The following is a 22,425-nucleotide window of genomic DNA, read 5'->3' on the forward strand; positions in this document are numbered from 1 at the left end:
TCTTGATATCATCTTTCGTCTCAACACATCTGCTGCAGCCACTTAAAGTCTCACTCCGAGAACCTTAAAATATGAATCAATCCATTAGAAGTATAAAAATATCTTCCCGGCGGTGCAACAGAGCAAACAAGGTGTCCTTTGACATCTAAGTTTCGAGACGATTGCAACAGTGCCACACATGATCATATTTGAATATGTTTCGGGGTAGTAATTAGCTGTCGATTTTGGAGGCCTTTATCAATAATGACCAGCTATAGATTTGCTTCCCGATGGAGATTTTTGACAAATTACATGTTAATTAGCATCTACACGTTAAGCTGAGTCCAATGAGATCAAGCTCGGCCTCTTGCTACACCGAGATCATGTCCTAGACCTAGGTGTACCATGTAAAATACATGTTACCATTAGCTAGAGTGTCGTTCTTGGTGTCATTGGACTCAGCTCAACGTGTAGATGCTAAATAACATGTCATTTGTGACTAATCTTTATCGGGAAGCAAATCAATAGCTGCTCAGTATTGATTAAGGCCTCCAATTTCGACAGCTAATTACTACCATTAAACATGTTCGAATATGCTCATGTGTGGCACCGTTGCAATCGCCTGGAAGCGTAGATGTTGAAGGACACCTTGTTCGTCCTCTTACGCCACCGTGAAGATATTTACATGCTTCTGATTGACTAATGAATTGATTCAGCTATTCCCCCAGAAGTCTGGGGTCAAAAGGTCAATAGGAGACGGCAACAGCGCAGGGTTGCCAGGTCCTGCAAAAAACGTGCCCCCCACATACCGTTCAAAATCCACCCAAAATGTCCTAGAAGCATCCCAAATAAAAAATGATATTATTGGCCATTTTGGCCAACGTTTTGAAAGTAATACTATTTGAGGGAATATTTTTTTGTTGTTGTTTTAGCAGCGAAATGCACCGTGTGCGTGTGTGCGTGTGTGTGTGTGTGTGTGTGTCTGTGTCTGTGTGTCTGTGCGTGCGTGTGTGTGCTTGTGTGTGCTTGTGTGTGTGTGTGTGGGGGCGAATCATTAGGTCAGCTGGGGGAGGGCCTTGGAAGAACACGAGGGTGGGGGCCTGCACGTGAGTGAGACCGTGTTGGGGGTTGCCGGGGTAACCGGGGTTTGTTTTGGGTGGGATTTCTGCCGTTGGTTACGGGTTTGTCCCAATTCAGGGGACGCATCCTTCGAAGGCTGCATTCGAAGGATGCGTCGACGCCGATTGCGTCACAGCGTCGCGCCAAGTGCTGTCCCAATTCCAAGGGTCCTTCATATGCGGCCTACGAATGCAGCCTTCTTTTCCCGGATTTGAAGGATGCATCGGCTGTATCCTTCGCGGCCCAACGTATCCCAAGATCCTTCACGGCCCAACGCATCCCTCCCAAGATTCATTGCGCATTCAATCCAAAAAATAAAACAACAATGGCGGAGAATGTGGATTTGACTTTTTCATTTAAATGTAAGTATTTGGTTTCCAGTCACTCGAGTATTTAACGATACAAATGTTAAAATACTAATTTGTATCGTTAAAAACACAAATAAGTTATCCTTAAAACTTATTTCATTAAAGTAATAGGCAATATAAGTAAGGTAACGTTACAGTTAGTGAAGCTGTAACGGTAACTAAGAACACACGTTAAGCCCTATTGTTTTAAATTTAAGCGGTCAAAATGGTTTTATTTACCGAAATTGGGGCGATTATATAGATAATTTGCTATTCTGTAACGTTAGATAAATGGACCAACGCGAACACAGGTTGTGGACCCTGGTTTTCAGACCGTAACGTTACAGACGTTGGGATTGATTACACAGCTAACTTGGTTATTTTGCTATTTAAGCTGCTTTTGTTTGTTAGTGTAAAGTAAAACTAATTCTAACATTTGGTTTTGCTTTAGGGAGCAAGGAGCATACTGCTCAATTTATCAAACTCAGGGGGGAGAACGACGAGCTCTTCACCGGGGTGAAACATTCGGCGAGTGTGGCTTGGGGGTAAGGAAACAATCGTTTATTTATATCGTAAGTTAGTTTATAAAAAATATTATAGGCCATTTGTATATCTACATTTGACCATCTTGTAAAGGTTAGTTAAATTAGCCCTCATTGAAAAGCAGGACAGATACAACATCCACAGAAATCGTTTACTACGATGTCCTATTTTGGGTTATTAAAGAAAGACAAAAAAAAGTCACAGCTCGCATCAGTACTAGACAGCACTCCAAAAACACACAAAGAAAAAGGGTGTTTTGACTTCTACTGGTTGTCTTATTATTATGGGCGTCATATAGGATGAGGGCTAATTTAAATGTAACCTTTACAAGATGGTCAAATGTATATATTATAAATGGCCTATTGTTAACATGGGCTATTAACATGATTGATAAATGTGTCTCTTGTTTTCTCTGATTAATAATCTCTCTGTGTTTAGGACAATTCTGGAGAAAATAGGCCTGCAGGGGAATGTGACTCCCCTGCAGGCAAAGAAAAAATGGGATAATTAAAAAAAAATATATAAAGTATGTACAGGTTATTTTATACATTATTTGTTTTAACCATGCAAGTTAATAAACACTTTTGCTGAAATTTGTTTCGATACTGCTGTTGTTGTTAACTGCCATGATTGATTTCCTCTGCCTTAGGATTGCAAGTATCCAGGGTCAGGAGAGGGTGTAGGTGGGAAACCCACTGCTGCCACTTGGCCCTGGTTTGTCCTCATGGATGAGGTATTGGGACAGAGGCATTCCATCAACCCCCCTGTCCTAATTGCCTCCATCCCTGAGGACACACCAGGGCCAAGTACGGCAGTGGTGGATTTGGAGGTGGAGGAGAAGGATGAGGAGGAGAGCAGGTCCAGGAGGAGGTCCAGAAAGAGGGACAGAGAGGACAAAATGTTCGAATTGATTAAAGAGGACATGAGGCTGAACAGGGAGGGAGAGGAGAGAAGAGCCCAGGAGAGCAGGGAGAGAATGGACCGTTTTTTTTTCAATTTTGGAGCGTATTGCTGACAAATAATTTCAGTTCTGTTAACATTGTTTATTATTATTACTTAACTTATTTTACTATTTATTATTTAACTTATTTAACTATTTATTAACTAACTTTTTTATTAACTATTTATTATTAACTAATTTATTTGTATAAAACTTATAAAACATGTATAACACAATAAAACTATTTACAACAAAACATTCATGTGACTATTTACAACAATTATTATAAAACTACTATATAAACTTATATATATATACTATATACTTGGAAAACTACTATATACAAAAACATATTGATTCAGCAGAGCAGGGAGCCCCTGGTGGTGCTGCTGGACCCGGATGGGCTGCCACATTAAAGACCCTGGTGTCTCCTGTCCGTGGGACATCCAGGGGTGGTCTCCAGAGTGTGGTGGAGATGCCTCTCTCCACTGTCCACCGCACCGCACCGAATGGGTTTGCAGGGCTGACTCAATCGACGGCTGCCATGTCACTAAAATATGTTTGGAAAAGGGCAAGAATAAGAGTGCATACTAAATACTACACAACCTTATTTTGACAAAAGAAATCGGGTAAAACTATTCTGCAAAACATTTTAAATAAATAGAAATAGCTTTTCAATTATATTACTTGCCTGTATATATTGGTGGTCAGGGGGGGCCTCCTCCAGGGCAGACACCTCTGCAGACAGCTGGTCCCGCCAGGAAGCACCACTAACTGCCTCCAAACCATCGCCCCCCTCATCCTCCTCTACAACGTCCTCAGGCTCATCCTCCTCCTCTGGGGCCATGATGTCATCGGCCCCAAGGCAGATGTTGTGGAGGATGGCACATGCTGTTATGACCTGTAATGGTAAAGAAAAGAAATGAAAAAATGATATATGCCTCCTGAGAAAATAATAAATGTTTTTTTGATTTACTCTTAGTATTCTAAAAAATCCTGTTGAGTGATTACTTACGTGAGGTACGAAGGTGTGGTGCACCTCCAGCGCTTGCAGGAAGATGGCCCTGAACCTGGTCTTCATCATTCCAAAAGCACGCTCTATAATGGAGCGTGCCCTGGAATGATGCCAGTTGAAGCGCTGGGCTCCCACACCTCGCACTGGCCTCTTGTAGGGAGTGATGAGGGGTAGTGGGTGTTGGAGGCAAGGGTACCCGCCGTCTGCAAGGATGAAGTGCCCTGGAGGAGGGTAGAGTGACCTGTACAGTGGGCTGTGGCGGAGGACTCTGGAGTCATGGACTGACCCAGGCCAGCCCACGTACGTATCAAGGAAGCGGCCCTGATGGTCACAAACAGCCTGCAGAATTATAGAGGAAAACAGTTTCCTGTTCCTGTAGCAGTGACCATCAGGGCCGCTCGGTGGCTTGATACGGACATGGCAGCCGTCGATTGCTCCCGCTGCTTTCCCAAAAGCGCGGTGTCTTGCCAGCCCTGCAAACCCATTGGTCACTGCCGCCAGGTCTTCAGGGGTCTTCGGGAGGTGGATGACCTTAAGATAGGATAGGATAAGATCAACTTTATTATCCCACACAGGACATTTACTTGTTACAGCAACTCAAGAGTCAAAGATAGAGGAAATTAGTGATAAAATAAATATATATATACTTTGTGGCGAATGGCCACCACCTCCTCAGTGACCCTGTGGACGATGCGGTGGACAGTGGAACGAGGCATCCCGAACACTCTGGAGACCACCCTGTATGATGTCCCACTAGCCAGCCAGAATAGAAACACCAGGGTCTCAATGGTGGCACCCCATCCATGTCTCCGCTCCTGGCCGAGAAGGTCCAGCAGCACTGCCAGGGCCTCCCTGCCCAATCGGAAATCCGTTTTGGTGTCCTGGCCATTAAAAAAACGGTCCAGGACAGGAACAGTCGGATTGATCCGGCAGTACACGGGTCTGGGCTGTTTAGTGAAAGAAACAGAAGTAAAACTGTTGAACAATAGCTGGATATTAAGTGTGGAGAGTTTAGATAGATAATGCTTAAATATATATGTATATATCTATCGTTATCTATCTATGCAATATATATATATATATATAATATAGTTAATAGTTATATATCAATCTAAGTTACTCAACCTTTATTTAGCTGATTAATGACAGAAACATTTTTTTCTGTCATTGTAAGGTTGAGACTATTTTAAATATGTAATTATATTGTCAAAGTTCAATGACATTTACATTTACGCTAGCCATATAACACGATGATGTTAACAATACTGCTGGTTAAAAGTAAGGTAACACAGCTTTACCAATCTGTGGTCGTCTCTTGCTCGGAGCCGAAGATATATCCCCCGTCGGCTCCGGCGGTGAGTATTCCCCAACTCCTCCAAATAAAGATAACAGATACAAAATAAAATTATGATTTCTGGCTCCATTTTTGGTGGTTTATTGGGTTTCTTTGTTTTGTTTTTTTCGCGCTGTCCGGTATAACTGCTGTTTACGGTCAGGTCAGCTGTCAGGGTGGCGGTGACAGGAGCAGCGCGTGGTGGTCACGCAAGGTAAAGGGCGGTAACGGTTTGTTACGTAAACCGGAAATGCTCCGAAAGCTAGACCGTCCCATTTCTTCGGCCTTCGGAGTGTCCTTCGCGGTCTACGTAGACCGCATCCTTCGAAGGACGCGGTCTACGAAGGATGCGTCCCCTGAATTGGGACACAGCCCTGGTTTTGGTCCATTAAAAGTTCCTTCAATTACTAATGACTCGACATCGTTATGTCACCGGCGAGGTCATTACAATATGTTCAATAAAACGTAATCACGGACAAAAAACGTTTTTTAGACAAATGTAATTGAGAATGCCGAATAGTTCTCTGGGAACGTAATTTTGATGAGAAAGGGTTCCCCGCACATGTGGAGGGCCTCGTTCGCTCGTTTTGGATAAATTCCAATGGGTCGTAATCTGTGGCGGAACAAACCACCTACGTGGTCGTATTTTCCGAGAGGACAGGCTGATAGTGGACATTGATTGGTTTGTAGGTGGGCGTGAGTCTGACGTCACCGTTCACCGGTATAGCCTTCATGAATGAATGAAGAAACGTGTTAACATAATTTCCTGCAGCTCAGTTCAGGCAGCCGCCCAGACAACGCACACTTCCCGCTTTGACCACAGCTATAGCCCTAGATAAAGAAATCAACAAAGCAACCCCCGCTCCTACAGTTACCCCGTCAGCAGCTAATTTCTCCTCTTGTGACATGTTGATATAACGTTGGACTATTAACATTACAATCAAACGTACGTTTCCCCGAGAGGTAAACCTATGCCTATATGCTGACAATAATGTGTTATCGAAATTTAACGTAGCCTATTAAGGATACGTTTCAATTAAATGTAGCCTGTAATCCAAGAGGTAGCTTAAATAAATAACAACAAAAATGTTGAGAACGAACCTATTTGCAATATGTTCAATAAGACGTAATCAGGGACAAAATAACGTTAAATGAAACGTTTCCCGAAAGGGAAATATGCCTTAATGACAATAATGTGCTATACGTTGACATTTAACATATTTGGAATACGTTTCAACCAAACATAATCCTAGAGGTAAATGAATGGCAAAAAATAGGTTGACAACGAACGTATTTGCGATATGTTCAATAACACGTATCCACAGCCAAGATACGTTTTTCAGACAAAATACGTTAAATGAAACGTTCCCTGAAAGGAAGATATGCCTTAATGACAATAATGTGCTATACGTTGACATCTAACCTATCTGGGATACGTTTCAACCAAACATAATCCTAGAGGTTAATGAATGGCAAAAAATAGGCTGAGGACGAACGTATTTGCAATACGTTCAATAAAACGTAATCGCGGACAAAATACGTTTTATGACAAACGTAATTGAGAATGCCGAATAGTTCTATGGGAACGTAATTTTGACGAGACAGGGTTGAAGAAATCGAAAGGACATAAGTACTCACTCATTTGACTTTTGAACCATAATCTATGTTGAACTTGCGGAATCTACAATAAAATTTGCGATATTTCAACGACAAGCAGGTGAAAGAGGCATAATTAGCCGTCTAGCCCCATAGACTCCCATTCAATCTGGACTCGCCCGCGATCACCCCCAGTGGATGTCTCATGGAACTACAACCAAAATCGGTACAATGGGGCGTATAGGGAGTGCCCAGGCACTTCGTAGACGGGCTCTGGTAACATGGGACTCTCTAAATCGACGCCACTTCGACCTGGGCGGGACTTTACGTCCTACGTCACTCGCTATGGGTGTGCATGTGTGCGTGTAGCCGTTTGTCTCAGGGATCTGTGCACAAACTCCCTTGCACTACAGGATTACGAGCGTCAGTGTCGTACGCGATGGAGGGTGGGAGACATTCCTACAGTCTGTGATGATAGGCTATATTTCTACAAATGACACGACGAAACAACACAAACTAAGCTAACATTAGACTATAGCCATACCAGATAACGCCATACCAGCTAACCCTAACTATTTCTATTAAACTCTGAACCACTTTGCAACAGGGTACTGTGTGTTGGTGTGTCTTATTGCTTCCCACGTCTGCGTCTGCATCTTTCCCACTCCTGGCTAATAGTTTCAGCTTTTGTACTGTATATCAGAAATGATCACCCTGTACCACACTGCTGACTTGTTTTGTGAGCACTCAGGCATTTCTCTAGGTATCTTACGTTTCCTACTGGAGTCATCAAAACTTTGAACTTTGTTATTGTAAGAAATATTGGCAGTTTCTCAATTCGCGTACTTGTGCGTGCTCGTGTGCTCGTGGACTCGTGAAACGTCATCAGTCATTGCCCGAGCACTGTTCCAATTCGAAGCACGCATCAAGCGAGTACTGTCGTAAAACCCGGAAGTGTTCTTGATGCGTGCTCGATCTCGCCGTTTCACCGAGCATGCATCGGAGGTGGCTCGTGTGTGCTTGCAATCGCTATAAATCCCAGGATGCATTTCGCTCTCGCAGCAGTACGATGGCGGACAATATGGAGAAGACGTACAACTGTAGCTTAAGTTACTCTTAACTTATATATATATTTATATAATATATAATATAATAATAATAATATATAAATATATATATAAAGTCGTGTGTGTATAGCTTATACACATGACAGGACACGCATATCTTTTCAATTTTTATTCATTCAGAATATTTACATACTATTTGAAAATGAAAGGCTGGGATTTTGTTTTATATCATTTGTTTATATTGTTCAGTATTAGTAGATGCCTAAATGAGGCCGTAGCACAGTTAACGGACGAGCAGAGGTGTTGACGTCATCGAGTCCGCTGCTGTTCCAATTGCAGGTACGTACTCGCAAGTCTGTGCTTGAAGTACGGACTTGCCAAGTACGTGCTTGCAAGTCATCGAGTCCGTAGTACGCGTGCTAGGAATTGAGAAACGGCTATTGTGTTGCAAAAACAATTTCTGTCTTACCCTTACCGGTACCCTAACCTTAACCCCAGTAACATTTCTTCATCATAAACTACAAGTTACGCAAAATGGCATACAAACTTCCAGTCCAATATGAAAGAAAAAAGCTAGCTTCATTAAGGAATCAAACCCCTTATCCCCGCGTTAATGAGTTGTTCTCTGACCACTAACCCATCAGGTCTTAGTACATGCGATTCAAGAGTTAACCACTTGACAATCTTTAAACTTCGGTTGCCTAGAAATTGTAAAGACAGTGATGTGTGTACATTGTGCGAGTATCCGTCACTCGCGTTGTGTGTGCAGTCCAAAATGAAAGAAAAAACCTTGCATCACTAGGGAATCGAACCCCCAATCATCATTCTTTAAACGTTGGTCGTTGGTAACTAAACAAAGAGATTGCATTTTGTTTAACTGCTAACTAACAAACGGGTTTATGCGATCACTGAACAAAGATTATGGAAATAAAAGACCACTTTTCCATCAGAAAAATCATCAGAACCGTTATTACCAACCCATAGACACTAAAAGCCAAAACCTTTCTCACATGCACACCCATCGTGAGTGACGGCTACGCGCACACATGCACACCCATAGCGAGTGACGTAGGACGTAAAGTCCCGCCCAGGTCGAAGTGGCGTCGATTTAGAGAGTCCCCTGGCTGTTTCCCAAAGTGAAGGCTGCAGCCTTGCTAGGACGCGTCCTTGCTAGTTGCGTCCTATGGAGATGAGACTAGAGTGCTAGCTCGAGTGCTTCCTAGCGTTTGTAACGTTCAGACTTTGGAACGACTTGGTAGTGTGGAAGCGCTTCCGCTTTTTAATACTGCGTGTCCGCTTGTAAACACATGTGCGCTTATGAATAAAACATGGCAGCAATCAAGCTGATATGATATTTATTTGATTTTTGCGGTCATGTCTCCTTCGCATGGAGCCTCTTTGGGGAAGTCACAAAAGCTTTGTTGCGGTTGATAGAATCGTCTTTATTAAAAGGAATATCCATTCAATTTTTATAAAACTAAGTGAAATTGTCTGAGAACTTAATTCATGCATCACATTTACAGTACGTTTGATTACTATTATGCAGGGGGGGAAAGACAAAGAAAGAGATGATAAACATGTATTTATTTGGATATATTATTTAACTGATCTGATTCATTCATTCATATATGCCTACAATCTACCAGTGGTTTGAACACATAAGTATATCATATAAAATAAAATTATATAAGTTCATTAAAAATTACAAACATTGCAAATGATCGGTTGTGCATTAATTTTACAACATTGGATAGTGGCACTATCCCTTCCACCGGTAAACAAATGTTTGCGCGCCACCCGGCGCACAAAAGCCTCCGTTTGCTGGGCTGACACTAAAAAAACGATTCAACACAAACATAAATAGGTATACATAAATAATGTAATCTTGTGAGCAAGTAAATTGACATTGGTGACAGTGGTGTTTAACACCAGCTACGTCCATGCAAAATATAGCAACGTATCATTAAGTTGCAAAAACGTTTGAAAAGGGGCACAGGTCTTTAGGCTTGATTATTTGCATTAACATGATGAATCTATAAAAAGCAATACGGCACAAAATATTTCTGAAAACTAATATAACTTCACTTCATTTGAACGTGTACTGCGCTGCCATTTTCAAGAACCCGCCCAGTGAACGCAGAGGATTGTGGGTAGTTTTGGCTCGTCTAGGATGCAGCGATGCATCCTTGAAAAATCTCGGAATTCTCAAAAACAAAGGACGCAAAAATGGCGCGGCTTTCGAGTGTCCTCAACATTGGAACAGTGCTTGTCGGCGTTCTATGACGTAGCGTCCTTAAAAGGGCGGCCGTTGAGCATGCTTCCTTGACATTGGGAAACAGCCCCCTGGTAGAGTAGGGTCCGACTGCGTCCTGCAAGACGGGGGCGTGTATTTTGAGGAGGCGTGTCTTGTAAGGAGGGCGTGTATTTAGTCGGCCCTGATTGGTCTGATTCACGACGGCGTCTGGCGTCACACATAGCCTCGTGCAGAGCCATAATCTATTCTATTTGACATTTGCGGATCTCTTCTCTTGTCGAACCTACTCCGGAGATTTAAATAATAAATAATAATAATAATAAATAATAATAAAAATATTAAACTAACTTTTTAACTCCACTGTTACAGTAAATTGACTCCCTCCCGTAGCCTACAAACACCAGGCAATATCTGGACTTACAGAAGTTAACTGAAATATTGAAACCCCATTTTGTGTACCTATGGTGTGGCAGGCTGTGTAGCTGTATGGCAAAGATAACTACGTTTTGTAGGTTTTGACAAAAACGGAACAGCTTCGTAACAGAAGAGTTAACGATGTTGTTGCTCAACAAGACAACTGCTGGAGCTCCAATAAAGTTGCTTACAAATAAACTCCAACATCAGAGTAAGGAAGGACGGGGGAAACTTCAGTGGAAATCCCATTGTCATTGTGACACCGTACTCGACAGTACAAGGAAAAATATTTCGCTATTCTTTACCCGTCTCTGTGCTACGTTGGAAAATTACTCCCCGATTTCAGTAGGAAATCACAATCCTACGTATTACGTCATCACGCTGAGATAGGCGTGTATTTCACACGAGGGGCGTGTCTTTGTACACGGGGCGTGTCTTGGCAGGAGGACGCAGGACGCAGTCGGACCCTATTGCCCTGGTAACATACAGGAGCGATTTGCTTCCGCGTTATGGGGCCAAGACACGTGACCTAGTCCGTGACGTACCGGATGCAGAGATCTTCTTCTTCTTCTAGTTTAGTGGAGGATCATAGTTTTTCCCCATATACCGCCACCTACTGGACTACTACACAGGAGTTTGTGACAAGGACGTTGGCAAATGATACTTTAAATCATAAAAATAAATTCAAAGAAAAAACCAAACTGACGAAACAAAATAAACAAAATAAAACAAACTAACAAAAGAAATGAATAAATAAAAATAAAAAATATATATACTTAAGGTTAAATTCTTCTAATTAGGTTAGTATCTTTTAGCTAATTTATCAGCAATTTCATTGCCATATATTCCATGGTGGGCTGGAATCCAACAGAACTGAATAACTAAACCAAGGCTTATAATATTTAAAAGAAGATGCTTTATCTCTATCACCAAATCTTCACGTATTGAATTATCTGTTATAAAACTTAGTATCTACAACCCATCTAAGAGCGGTTATTATTGTGGCCATCTCGATTGAGTATGATAAAGTCACCCACTCTATATCCATATCCTTTTTCAAATTCTGGAATATATATGCCAATACCACATTGTCCTTTGGGATCTTTAGAACCATCTGTAAATATTTTCAGATATCCATAGAATGAAGTATTTAAATAACTTGAGCAGGCATTAGCAAAACTTTGCTTGGTGAGATGCTCGCTTTTTCGAAATGGAATAAGATGCAGCTGGGTAGGCGCTGAGAGGTGATGCATGAGGCATGATGGTGGCACGGCAGACAAGTAGAGGAGCATGATGGACTGGGATCTGATGAGGAAACAAAAAAGATTATCTAACTTAAGATAAAATATACTCTGAAGTTTCCAGTTTCTGCAAACAGAAGAGAAGGGGTTTAATTAAGGCTTTGTATCATTAAAAAGATAGACTGTGAATAACAAACGAAAAAATATAAAAGGCCTGGCTTAGTTTAAAGCCCACTCACCACGTCAAGGTGCAGGCCAAGAGTGGGAACATAGAACAAAGACACACATCACAAACTCAGACAGTCACAACATGTAAAAAACATAAATACATGAAACATGCATATAAATACGAGACCAAAGACTCACATCACAAACTCAGACAGTCACAACATGTAAAAAAACATGTAAATACATGAAACATGTATATACAAAAAAGTGTTTTGTTAAAATTTGGGGTGGGGGGTCTTGTAATAAAAGCTTTTTTTATTGTAACACATGGTTCAAATCCTATTTCTTACACATGCAGCCATTTGGACACCATTCTATGATAGCTGATAACCAAGGTACACACTGTAATACTATAATCAAGAGGACATACATGCAGTTCAAATAAGAAGAGATAGAACTTTATTGATCTGGAAACTTCATAAATATATAAGATTGCTCCATATAATACCATAGTAACATAGTAAACGTATGTAGGCCTAAAAAATTCAGTTCAATGTTATTGCTTAAGAAACAGATTCCTTCCAACTAACTATTTACGAAAAATGCAATCAATAATTTATATAAAAGTAAATGTTTACATATCGACCAGCAACGAAGTTGGAGAAGCCTACCCAAATAATGAATTGTAATACACCAACATTGTCAACTGTCATACATAGCTAACCATAACCCTGTCATACATAGCTAAACAAGCAAATGAAAATGAAATACCTACCAACGCAACTGAAATGTTAATATTAGACAATTAACAATATTATGAAAATTACGTAGGTCTCCCATAATCATTCAGGTAATCAATACGTCCGTGCCTGTTACAGCTATTTCAATACGACGCTGAAGTTGGCATCCGATTCGCAGCATCCGATTCGGCTTGAAAACCACTTAGAATCTTCAAATCGGTCCTGATTGAAAACCACTACACCTATACTCTTCAAATCTGGACTACATTATCACAGTGAGGCTATACATTATGTAAAACATATTTTCAGATTTTTGAAACCTTTACCCTATTTGTGAAAAAGCAATGCGGTCTGGACCCCTAAATGAGCCTGTATTGCATTTTCACAAATAGGGTAAAGGTTTCACAAATCTGAAAATATGTTTTACATAATGTATAGCCTCACTGTGATAATTTAGTCCAGATTTGAAGAGTCTAGGTGTAGTGGTTTTAATCAGGATCAGTTCTAATGCGGTCTGGACCCCTAAAAAGCATTAAAATATGCCTTTATTGCATTTTCACAAATAGGGTAAAGGTTTCACAAATCTGAAACTATGTTTTACATAATGTATAGCCTCACTGTGATCATTTAGTCCAGATTTGAAGAGTAGGCTGCATCCGAATACTTAGTACATACTATTTCTGTCCAGTGTCTACTACTTGACCATACTACACTTGACTGTGTAGTACGGTCTACAGCTATGCGTAGAACGCCTCCGAACGCTTCCGAACATCGCCGAAAAGTTACCTGTTTTCCGTCTTGTCATCGTTGCTATCAAATTAAAAATGTATCTTTTTACTTAATTACTTGCTTTACTATTTTACTCTTTTTAATGTCTCTTTTTTTCGCCGCTTTCTACGACGTCTTTCTGGTGGTGACGAGTCAGCCATCTCTTCTTCGTTCGTTACTAGAGTCCTGTTGCATTGTGGGATAGCGTAGTGAAGTCCGTGGTTTACCTTGGCGGTAGTACGCATTCGGAAACGTCTTCCGTACTACAGAATGCATACTGAGTATTCGGATGCGCTATATTTTTTGCGTACTACAAAATGCATACTATATAGTATGCAAGTATGAGTATTCGGATGCAGCCCAGGTGTAGTGGTTTTGATGAAGAGAAAGTTCTCTCACGGACACGTCGGACAGCGAAATATTTGATTTAATCTTAAGGCATGATCATGGGAAAAGTACTGGCAGCAAAGTTTACCAAGAACACATTCGCCGAGACAATAGATTCACAAGATTCTTATAGGGAACATTTTCATTGTGGGAAGGGAGTGGGAGTGACCTTAGGCCAAGTAAATTTGTAATACAATGGGTGGGTATTGGACATGTCTGCAGGTTTGGCTCTAAACGAGTCTACACAACAAAGAAGTCAGTCGATTGGCCTGGTCACAAAACCAGACTTACTGGCTCCAGTGGGAACTTGAATACGAATTAACTTAACCTCTCTCAGTTAAGAGAGGAAGGGATTTGTTTTAAGATACAGCGAGAATGAATACAGTTCCTTCTACTGTAATTGTAGCAGCCCTTGACACAAAATAACCGGAGAGTCTCTGACGGGTGCAACCTTTTATTCTTTTGTTCTTTTGTTGCTATGGCACCGTGAAACTAGAAAAAGTAACTTAAAATGGTTGCACTTTTACACAAATACATTAAGATCAGGGCAGTACAATTTTCACGTTCACAAATAAAAGAATGACAGAAAACATACTTCAGGACAAAAAAGAAAACTTAAACATGTGCATTATCTGCTTAACTTACACAAAGACACCAAAACCAAACACAATCACACCAAAGGCATACAACAAAACAACATACCTCGCTCCGCTTGTCAAGGGTGCAAGACGACGGTAAATCGAGCGGGAAAAGTTGAATTCACCGGACATTCATGGGTCTGGCCTTTAGCTTGCTTCATACACTATTTACGGACATAAAACGGCATAGAAATGCGACCGGTATAAGACACATGAACAATAAAAATTACACAGAAAACGTTTCAATAGGAACCCATCATTTATACAACCAAAATACAGGCATTAAGACATTAAACTTACGTTTTCGACGCGACTACGCGCGAGACACGCATCGCCATGAATGTTGCTGTGCGCCTCTAAAAGAGTACAGGGTGAAACGTAAATAAAAGGTTCCGGGGCGCAATACAGGTCGATACAACAATAGGTCCGTTACACTCCCACCAAATCATGTACTGATGAACACTGAGAGAATCATTCAAGATTTCTTGACCATACAAAAGGACCGAACTAAAGAGACTAAATGTATGAACAGGTCTCGTATGAAAACAAATTAATATTTACCCACTTTCAAGGATTAATACAAGTTTTTGAATGGGCCTCTCAATAATTGAGGGTTTGAACGCTGGGCCCTTTTTCTTTGTCAGTGTCTTATCTCCTATTTGGACCTTGACTCGTCGAACCAAACCATCAGTTCCTTCTGTGGTTTCTACCACACGCCCCAGTTGCCATTGGCTTCTTGGTAGCATGTCCTCCTTGATGATGACTATGTCATTGACTTTTACGTTCCGGCGTGGTACATGCCACTTCTGCCTTGTGGAAGATTCCATTAAGTACTCCCTTTTCCACCGGCTCCAGAACTGTTCCGTGAGGTACTGCACTCTGCGCCACCTCTTTGCAGCATACATATCCTGCTTCACAAACTTTCCAGGCGGTGGTAACGCAACCTTGGACTTCATCAAGATCAGGTGGTTGGGAGTCAGAGGCTCTGGTGCCATGGGGTCATTTATTCCATCCACAGTTAAAGGACGACTATTAACGATGGCCATAGCTTCATAGAACAGTGTTCTGAGAGATGCCTCATCCAAACGGCCTGAACACTGAGTAATTGTGGCGTTTAGCACCCCGCGAATGGTCCGGATCTGTCGCTCCCAGACTCCGCCCGCGTGACTTGCAGAGGGGGCATTAAAGATGAACTTGCACTGTTTGTCAGCCAAGAAGGCTTCCAATGTCTTGGTTTCACATTGTTTGAGAGCTTCTCTGAACTCATTTCTAGCTCCTACAAAGTTTGTGCCATGGTCACAGTGTAATTGGCAAACGGCTCCTCTTAGACTGATGAAGCACCTTAAGGCGTTGATAAAGGAGTCAGTGGAAAGATCTTCAAGCATTTCGATATGGACTGCACGTGAAGATAGACATGTGAGGAGGAGTCCATATCGTTTGTGCTCTTTGCGGCCCCTCTTGATAATGAATGGACCAAAACAGTCCATGCCAGTGTATGTGAAAGGGGGTGAGACTTCAACACGTTCTTTGGGAAGCTCAGACATACACTGCTCCTCAGTTTGGCGTCTGAGTTTCCTGCATTTAACGCATCCGTGTATCAACTTGGCGACTGCTTTGCTCCCACCAATCGTCCAAAATCCATTGGCTCTCAGTTCCATTAGGGTTTGACTGCGGCCCTGATGACAAATCATGGCATGATAATGTGACAGAACTAACTTGTTTATGGGGCTATCCTTAGGAAGAATGACTGGGTGCTTTAGTTCATGACTGAGACTTGATTTGTTCAACCTTCCACCAACTCGAAGAAGTCCCTGATCTAGAATGGGGTTGAGGCGTATAAGAGGACTTGAGCTAGGGAGGCTATCTCCATTTCGCAGTAACTTCAGCTCTTTGGGGAAAGCTTGCTGCTGGACGAGGGCGATCACCATCTCAGTGGCCTTCCTTCGTTCTTCAACAGTCACAAGGTCGCCATGTTGACCTGCTTTACACCTTAATCTTTTGATCCTTGCAACCACTTTTATGAGAGTTGACCAACTGGAAAGCTGGCATAGACGACTCAGAACATCGTTTTGTTCACTTGTGTGGGTTGTGAACGATTCAACTGCTTTGACTTCTGGATCACCAACTAACAGCTCTGGTGAAGAGTTTGGTGATGTGTGAACTTCTGGTTCCCATAAAAACTTGGGTCCTGACAGCCAGGTTGTTGACGAAATATCTGATGCACGAAGACCTCTAGAAGCGTGGTCGGCTGGATTTTGTGTCGTATCGACATAATGCCACTGACTTTGGTCTGTAGTATCTCTTATCAGTTGAACGCGGTTAGCAACGAACACGTGAAACCTTCGTGCCTCGTTGTTGATGTAGGCCAGTACTACCTGGGAATCGGTCCAGAAGAACTCTTTGTCAATCTGCATTTCAAGTTCGGTTTTCAACATCACGCTCATCCTAGCTGCAGTGACTGCAGCTGACAGCTCCAGTCTTGGAATGCTCAAAAGCTTTGTAGGCGCGACCCTCGCTTTTGCTATTACGAGGCAACAATGGACTTAATCTTCATCATTTTTGTATCTTAGGTATGAACATGCACCATATCCCACATTGCTGGCGTCGGAGAAATGGTGTAGCTCCACTTTGACAACTTTGCCAAAGTCTGGAGGATGGTAACATCTGGGTATGGTGATTTCCTTCAACATTTGTAGCCCATTTTTCCACTCCTCCCACCGTGGGGCTAACATTTCAGGAAGCAGATCATCCCATCCAATGCCACGGCGACATAACTCCTGCAGGATACACTTGCCACTGAGAACAAAGGGAGCTACGAAGCCGAGAGGGTCGTAAAGAGATGCAACAATTGACAAAATACCACGGCGGGTTGGTTGCTGGTCCTTTGTGACCACGTTGAAGCCGAAGGTGTCATTCTCAATTGACCACTGGATGCCAAGTACATGTCCATCTGGTGTCATGTCAGGTTTAAGGTTGAGGGGACCAGTGGTTGTTGCCCTTTCTGAAGGGTCTATACATGAGAGCACGTCACTTTGATTTGAGTTGAACTTGTGCCGATGTAAGCCTCCACTCTTGCACAGCTCTTGAGCTTCAACAATCAATTTTTGGGCCTCTTCAACTGATGAAACACTGGTTAAACCATCATCTACATAGAAGTTATTTTCTATAAAAGCTGATGCTGCAGTGTAATCAACCTTGTGTTGCTGTGCCAGATACTTAAGGGCGAAGTTTGCGCATCCTGGGGAGGAGCCAGCGCCAAAGAGGTGGACTGCCATCCTATACTCTTTGGGTTCCGTATCCAACTGACCACCCTCCCACCATAGGAACCTTAAGTAGTTGCGGAATTCAGGTGAGACAGAGAATTGATGGAACATCTTTTCAATGTCACAGGTCACGGCCATTGCTTCCTTTCTGAAACGACAGAGTACTCCCACCAAGGAGTTGGTTAAATCAGGACCTGTCAGTAGAGTGTCGTTAAGGGAGATGCCACGGAACTTAGCTGAACAGTCAAAAACAACTCTGAGTTTGTCTGGCTTTCTAGGGTGGTACACCCCATGGTGCGGGATGTACCATACAATATCTCCCTCAGAAGATACAGGGGCTGGTTCAGCGTCACCATTGCTGATGGTTTCTTCCATAAAGGCTTTGTAGTGATCGAAGTACTGCGTGTGGATCTTTAACTTCTTCTTGAGGTGTTCTAGCCGAATTGTAGCCAGTCTGTTATTATTTGGTAGCGCAGGGGGATTGTTGTCTTTGAAAGGAAGGGGCATCTCATAGTGTCCATCTTCTCTTTGCCTTATAGTGCCACAAAGGAGTTGTACAAAGCGAACATCATCTTGAGACACAAACTTGTCCTCATAGCTCCTTTCACTGAAATCTGACTCCAAGGCCTTGAGCACATCGGTGACTGGTGGCATTGGCATTTCTTTAACTGCAACTCTGTGCACAAAGCTTTGGCAGTCTTGTCTGTCGAGGTGTGGGTTGGCTGACCCTATGATGCTCCAGCCGAGGGCGGTTCTTTGGGCAAAGGGTTCAGTTTCGGTACCTGTAATGACCTCTAAAGGAGCTAGTGCAGATGGGCAGTCGTAACCGATTAATAGTCCCACTTCACAGTGTTGCAGTGGCTGTAGTTTGTTTGCTAGGCGTTTGAGGTGAGGCCACTGAAGTGCTGTTTGGGATGTGAGATTTATCGACTGGGATGAAATCCCGAGTGTAGGCTTGCTTTAGCTGCACACAGGTCTCGGAGTTAAATTCACGAACACGGAAGCCGCATGTAGCCTTACTTGCTATAACTGTGTCCACAGATGTCATCGTACTGAGCTTGAGTTGGATCGGTTGAGTGCTCATGTTAAGTTCAGACACTAGATCTTCTAAGATAAAAGTCGTGTCACTTTGTGTGTCAAGAAGCGCATACGTTAGGATTTCCTTTTGGGGGTCTGTTGTAGTGGACACAAGGACAGGGACAATGCTAGATGTGGCGGAACTATACCTTGTCAGTGCATGTGCCATAACCTTACGAACATCCTTGGTATCGCCATCTCCTGAGGCTGCTAAGCTGCTCCTTGAGTTTCCTACAGGCACTTGGTCTCTTTCTATGTGTAGACAGGTTGGATGACGTCGGCTACATATGTTACAGGTGTGACGTCCTTTGCAGTCTTTACTTACGTGACCTTTCCTTAGGCATCCAAAACAAAGACGATTTTCCTGAATGAAAACCTTCTTTTCATCAGCAGTTCTTGCTGCAAAGGTTGGGCACTTAACAATACCATGACTATCATCTTCACAGACTGAACAAGGTGGCCTTGGATGTGAGGCTGAGGTTTCTGGTGGGCCAGAGATGAAGGACTTTGTTTGAGCGTGCGTGTTTAGGGCTTTTGCTCTCTTGGGAAATCTCTCGTCTTCAAATCTGTTGTTCATCAGGAAGGGGGAGGCCATGGGGTTGCAAGCTATTCTGGCTTCCTTCTGCATGAACTCTGTGAAACGAGCAAAGGTTGGATACTCTTGAGATTTGTCTAACTCGTTCACTACAATGCGACTCCATCTATGTGCCATGGACTCAGGCAGCTTTTTGAGGAGCTTATGATTTTCTTCACAATCGTTGAGGATGGCTAAGCCTTTAACGTGGGGAGTGGCTTCGGCGCAACTTTGCAGAAAATCTGCAAACTCTCTGAGCGCTGCGGGGTCATTTGCAGCTACCTTTGGCCATTTTGTGAGTTTGTCCCTAAAAGCTCTTTGGATGATGAATGGATTTCCATATCTGTCCTGTAGCACGTTCCAAATGCCCTTATATGCGTCTTCAGTGTTTCGGTAGAAGAATCCTTCAACTGCTCTGCGTGCGTCCCCTGCAAGATAACTCTTTAGGTATAGCATTTTTTCACACACAGGGAGGGGCTTCTGGCCGATAAGTGCCATAAAGGATGTCTTCCAATCCAAGTACTCTAAAGGGTCACCGGTAAACGTGGAGGGTTCTGGTACAGGCAGACGACTAAGAATAAGTGAGCTTGCAAGCGCTTGGGTTAGACTCACCTCCTCTTGATTTCTCAACATCTCGGGGGGTCTTTGCTGAGATTGAAATGGCAGGGCTCTTGGATACAGTGGAGTTCGAAGATCAGTATTTAGGTAGTCGGGCAGCATTATGTTGTCGACCTCTTGATTGCAACTTTCAACATTATCAAAGGCATTGTATGCTTTGACTCGTGCTGCTGCTACCTTTACTTCCTTTGACGCTTGTAGCCGTTGTAGCTTTGTTTTCTCCTCCTCTAGTCTTAATTTAACCTCTGCCTCTTTAAGCTTCCATTCACTCTCCAGCTTAATGAGTTTTGTTTGTTGTTCATGTATTTCTTCCATTGCATTGGCCTGTTCTAGCTTAGCTGCAAGATCTGCTTCTGCGTCTGCACGTTTACTAGAAGACCTGGAGGTGGCTTTTGAGTTTGAGCTTTCTGAAATTACTGTTTCTGTTTCTGTTTTTCCAAAGACAGACTCATACTCATTTTATTTAGCGTCATCCTCACTCTTTCCTTTTCCTTACTTTCATTAAATGTCTCGTCCATGTTCTCTAGACGTTTGTTTATGAGCTCAAACATTTCGTCTGTTAGAGTGCCACATGCATCCATTCTTTGAACAATAACTGGGGTAGTAGTATGGTTGCGGCGAATTGGCTCATAATGTTGTTGCACTATGGCGTGTTTAGCTTTAATGTCTCTTTCAATTGTATCAAGATCTTCAGGTGAGCAGAGAGCCTTTAATTTTACTCTGGTTTCTCTTGCTAACTGCTTCCACGAGTCATAGGCTTTGTTGAATGCCTTTTCGTTTTTCTTTGCTTCCTGTTCTTGCATCTCTAGGCCCTTTTCTGTTAAACTTCGTTCTCGTGAGTTGGACCTCCCCTGTTTGTCTTTCGGGGGGCAGTCTGGTTCTTCAGCAGGTGTTAACATTTTGATGGTCTGATATATTAGTTTGCTCCTTGAAGTGTTTTAATGTCTGGACTTAAATTTGGATGAGTGGTGACTTTAACTTTACGCAAGTACTACTAAATAACACTCAAACTTAGACATTTACACAAAAATACTGCTGGTACTTCACAATCAGACCTTTAAAATAATGAGCTTCAACAGTTAGGGTTTCATGAGATAACAATTATTTCGGACTTGATCATGGACATTAAAGCCATCAAATAAACAACATTCAGACCACGCATTTAACCTTTACAATGAACTTGGTTGTTTAACCGTTCTTAAACTCTTAGGTTGCCAGAGTCTGTTTTTTTTTAAGTTCCCTTACCACATCACCTTTGATTATGTGTACAGTGTCTCTTGATGCAGCTGAGGCGCCTGTGGGAATGTGTGCAGGACATCGGGCGATGTCTTATTTACAGTATTGAAGATGCCCGCACATCGAAGTTGGACGTCCAGATGCAGCGTTGGGGGTCCGTGGAAGAGGATTCGTCGTGGTCGAGTTTCACTGTAGCAGCCCTTGACACGAAATAACCGGAGAGTCTCTGACGGGTGCAACCTTTTATTCTTTTGTTCTTTTGTTGCTATGGCACCGTGAAACTAGAAAAAGTAACATAAAATGGTTGCACTTTTACACAAATACATTAAGATCAGGGCAGTACAATTTTCATGTTCACAAATAAAAGAATGACAGAAAACATACTTCAGGACAAAAAAGAAAACTTAAACATGTGCATTATCTGCTTAACTTACACAAAGACACCAAAACCAAACACAATCACACCAAAGGCATACAACAAAACAACATACCTCGCTCCGCTTGTCAAGGGTGCAAGACGACGGTAAATCGAGCGGGAAAAGTTGAATTCACCGGACATTCATGGGTCTGGCCTTTAGCTTGCTTCATACACTATTTACGGACATAAAACGGCATAGAAATGCGACCGGTATAAGACACATGAACAATAAAAATTACACAGAAAACGTTTCAATAGGAACCCATCATTTATACAACCAAAATACAGGCATTAAGACATTAAACTTACGTTTTCGACGCGACTACGCGCGAGACACGCATCGCCATGAATGTTGCTGTGCGCCTCTAAAAGAGTACCGGGTGAAACGTAAATAAAAGGTTCCGGGGCGCAATACAGGTCGATACAACAATAGGTCCGTTGCAGCAATAATTATATAAACAAGGTTAATATAATTTGTATCTGATTGTATATAGTTATGATTGATATTTCCACGACAGGTTTTCAATCAGGACCCGTTCCAATGCAGTCTGGACCCCTAAAAAGCATTAAAATGAGCCTGTATTGCATTTTCACAAATAGAAAAAAGGTTTCACAAATCTGTAACTATGTTTTATATAATGTATAGCCTCACTGTGAAAATTTAGTCCAGATTTGAAGAGTCTAGGTGTA

General features: G+C 42.3%; 2 protein-coding genes and 1 long non-coding RNA gene across 6 annotated transcripts; 1 reads left to right on the forward strand and 2 right to left on the reverse strand.

Moving 5' to 3' along the window:
* Positions 1-1,375: 1,375 nt before the first annotated feature.
* On the forward strand, positions 1,376-2,874 carry LOC130378474 (uncharacterized). The gene is made up of 3 exons (XR_008894711.1): positions 1,376-1,460; positions 1,897-1,990; positions 2,427-2,874. It is a non-coding gene; the product is annotated as an uncharacterized LOC130378474 (long non-coding RNA).
* Positions 2,875-3,159: 285 nt separating this feature from the next.
* On the reverse strand, positions 3,160-5,632 carry LOC130378472 (putative nuclease HARBI1). 2 transcript variants are annotated; one of them, XM_056585225.1, is made up of 5 exons: positions 5,242-5,632; positions 4,591-4,890; positions 3,944-4,474; positions 3,620-3,829; positions 3,160-3,478 (listed from the first exon to the last, which is right to left on the reverse strand). In XM_056585225.1, the coding sequence occupies exons 1-5, from the start codon at positions 5,365-5,367 to the stop codon at positions 3,476-3,478; spliced, it is 1,170 nt and encodes a 389-aa protein (XP_056441200.1). In that variant the 5' UTR covers positions 5,368-5,632; the 3' UTR covers positions 3,160-3,475. The 2 variants fall into 2 exon arrangements, with proteins under 2 accessions (XP_056441200.1, XP_056441199.1); XM_056585224.1 differs by lacking the exon at positions 3,160-3,478 and having other exon boundaries at positions 3,525-3,829.
* Positions 5,633-13,082: 7,450 nt separating this feature from the next.
* Positions 13,083-22,106, reverse strand: LOC130378470 (uncharacterized). 3 transcript variants are annotated; one of them, XR_008894710.1, is made up of 6 exons: positions 22,045-22,106; positions 21,809-21,908; positions 21,335-21,598; positions 14,850-14,905; positions 14,614-14,713; positions 14,169-14,403 (listed from the first exon to the last, which is right to left on the reverse strand). XR_008894710.1 is itself a non-coding variant. In XM_056585221.1 (3 exons), exon 1 carries the CDS (start codon positions 20,394-20,396, stop codon positions 18,657-18,659), a length of 1,740 nt encoding a protein of 579 aa, XP_056441196.1. In that variant the 5' UTR covers positions 20,397-20,505; the 3' UTR covers positions 13,083-14,403; positions 14,614-14,713; positions 14,850-18,656. The 3 variants fall into 2 exon arrangements, 2 of the variants coding, with proteins under 2 accessions (XP_056441196.1, XP_056441197.1); XM_056585221.1 differs by lacking the exons at positions 21,335-21,598; positions 21,809-21,908; positions 22,045-22,106 and having other exon boundaries at positions 13,083-14,403; positions 14,850-20,505.
* Positions 22,107-22,425: the final 319 nt, after the last annotated feature.

Source organism: Gadus chalcogrammus, unplaced genomic scaffold, assembly GCF_026213295.1.
Source record: "Gadus chalcogrammus isolate NIFS_2021 unplaced genomic scaffold, NIFS_Gcha_1.0 GACHA079, whole genome shotgun sequence".
Lineage (NCBI taxonomy): Eukaryota > Metazoa > Chordata > Actinopteri > Gadiformes > Gadidae > Gadus > Gadus chalcogrammus.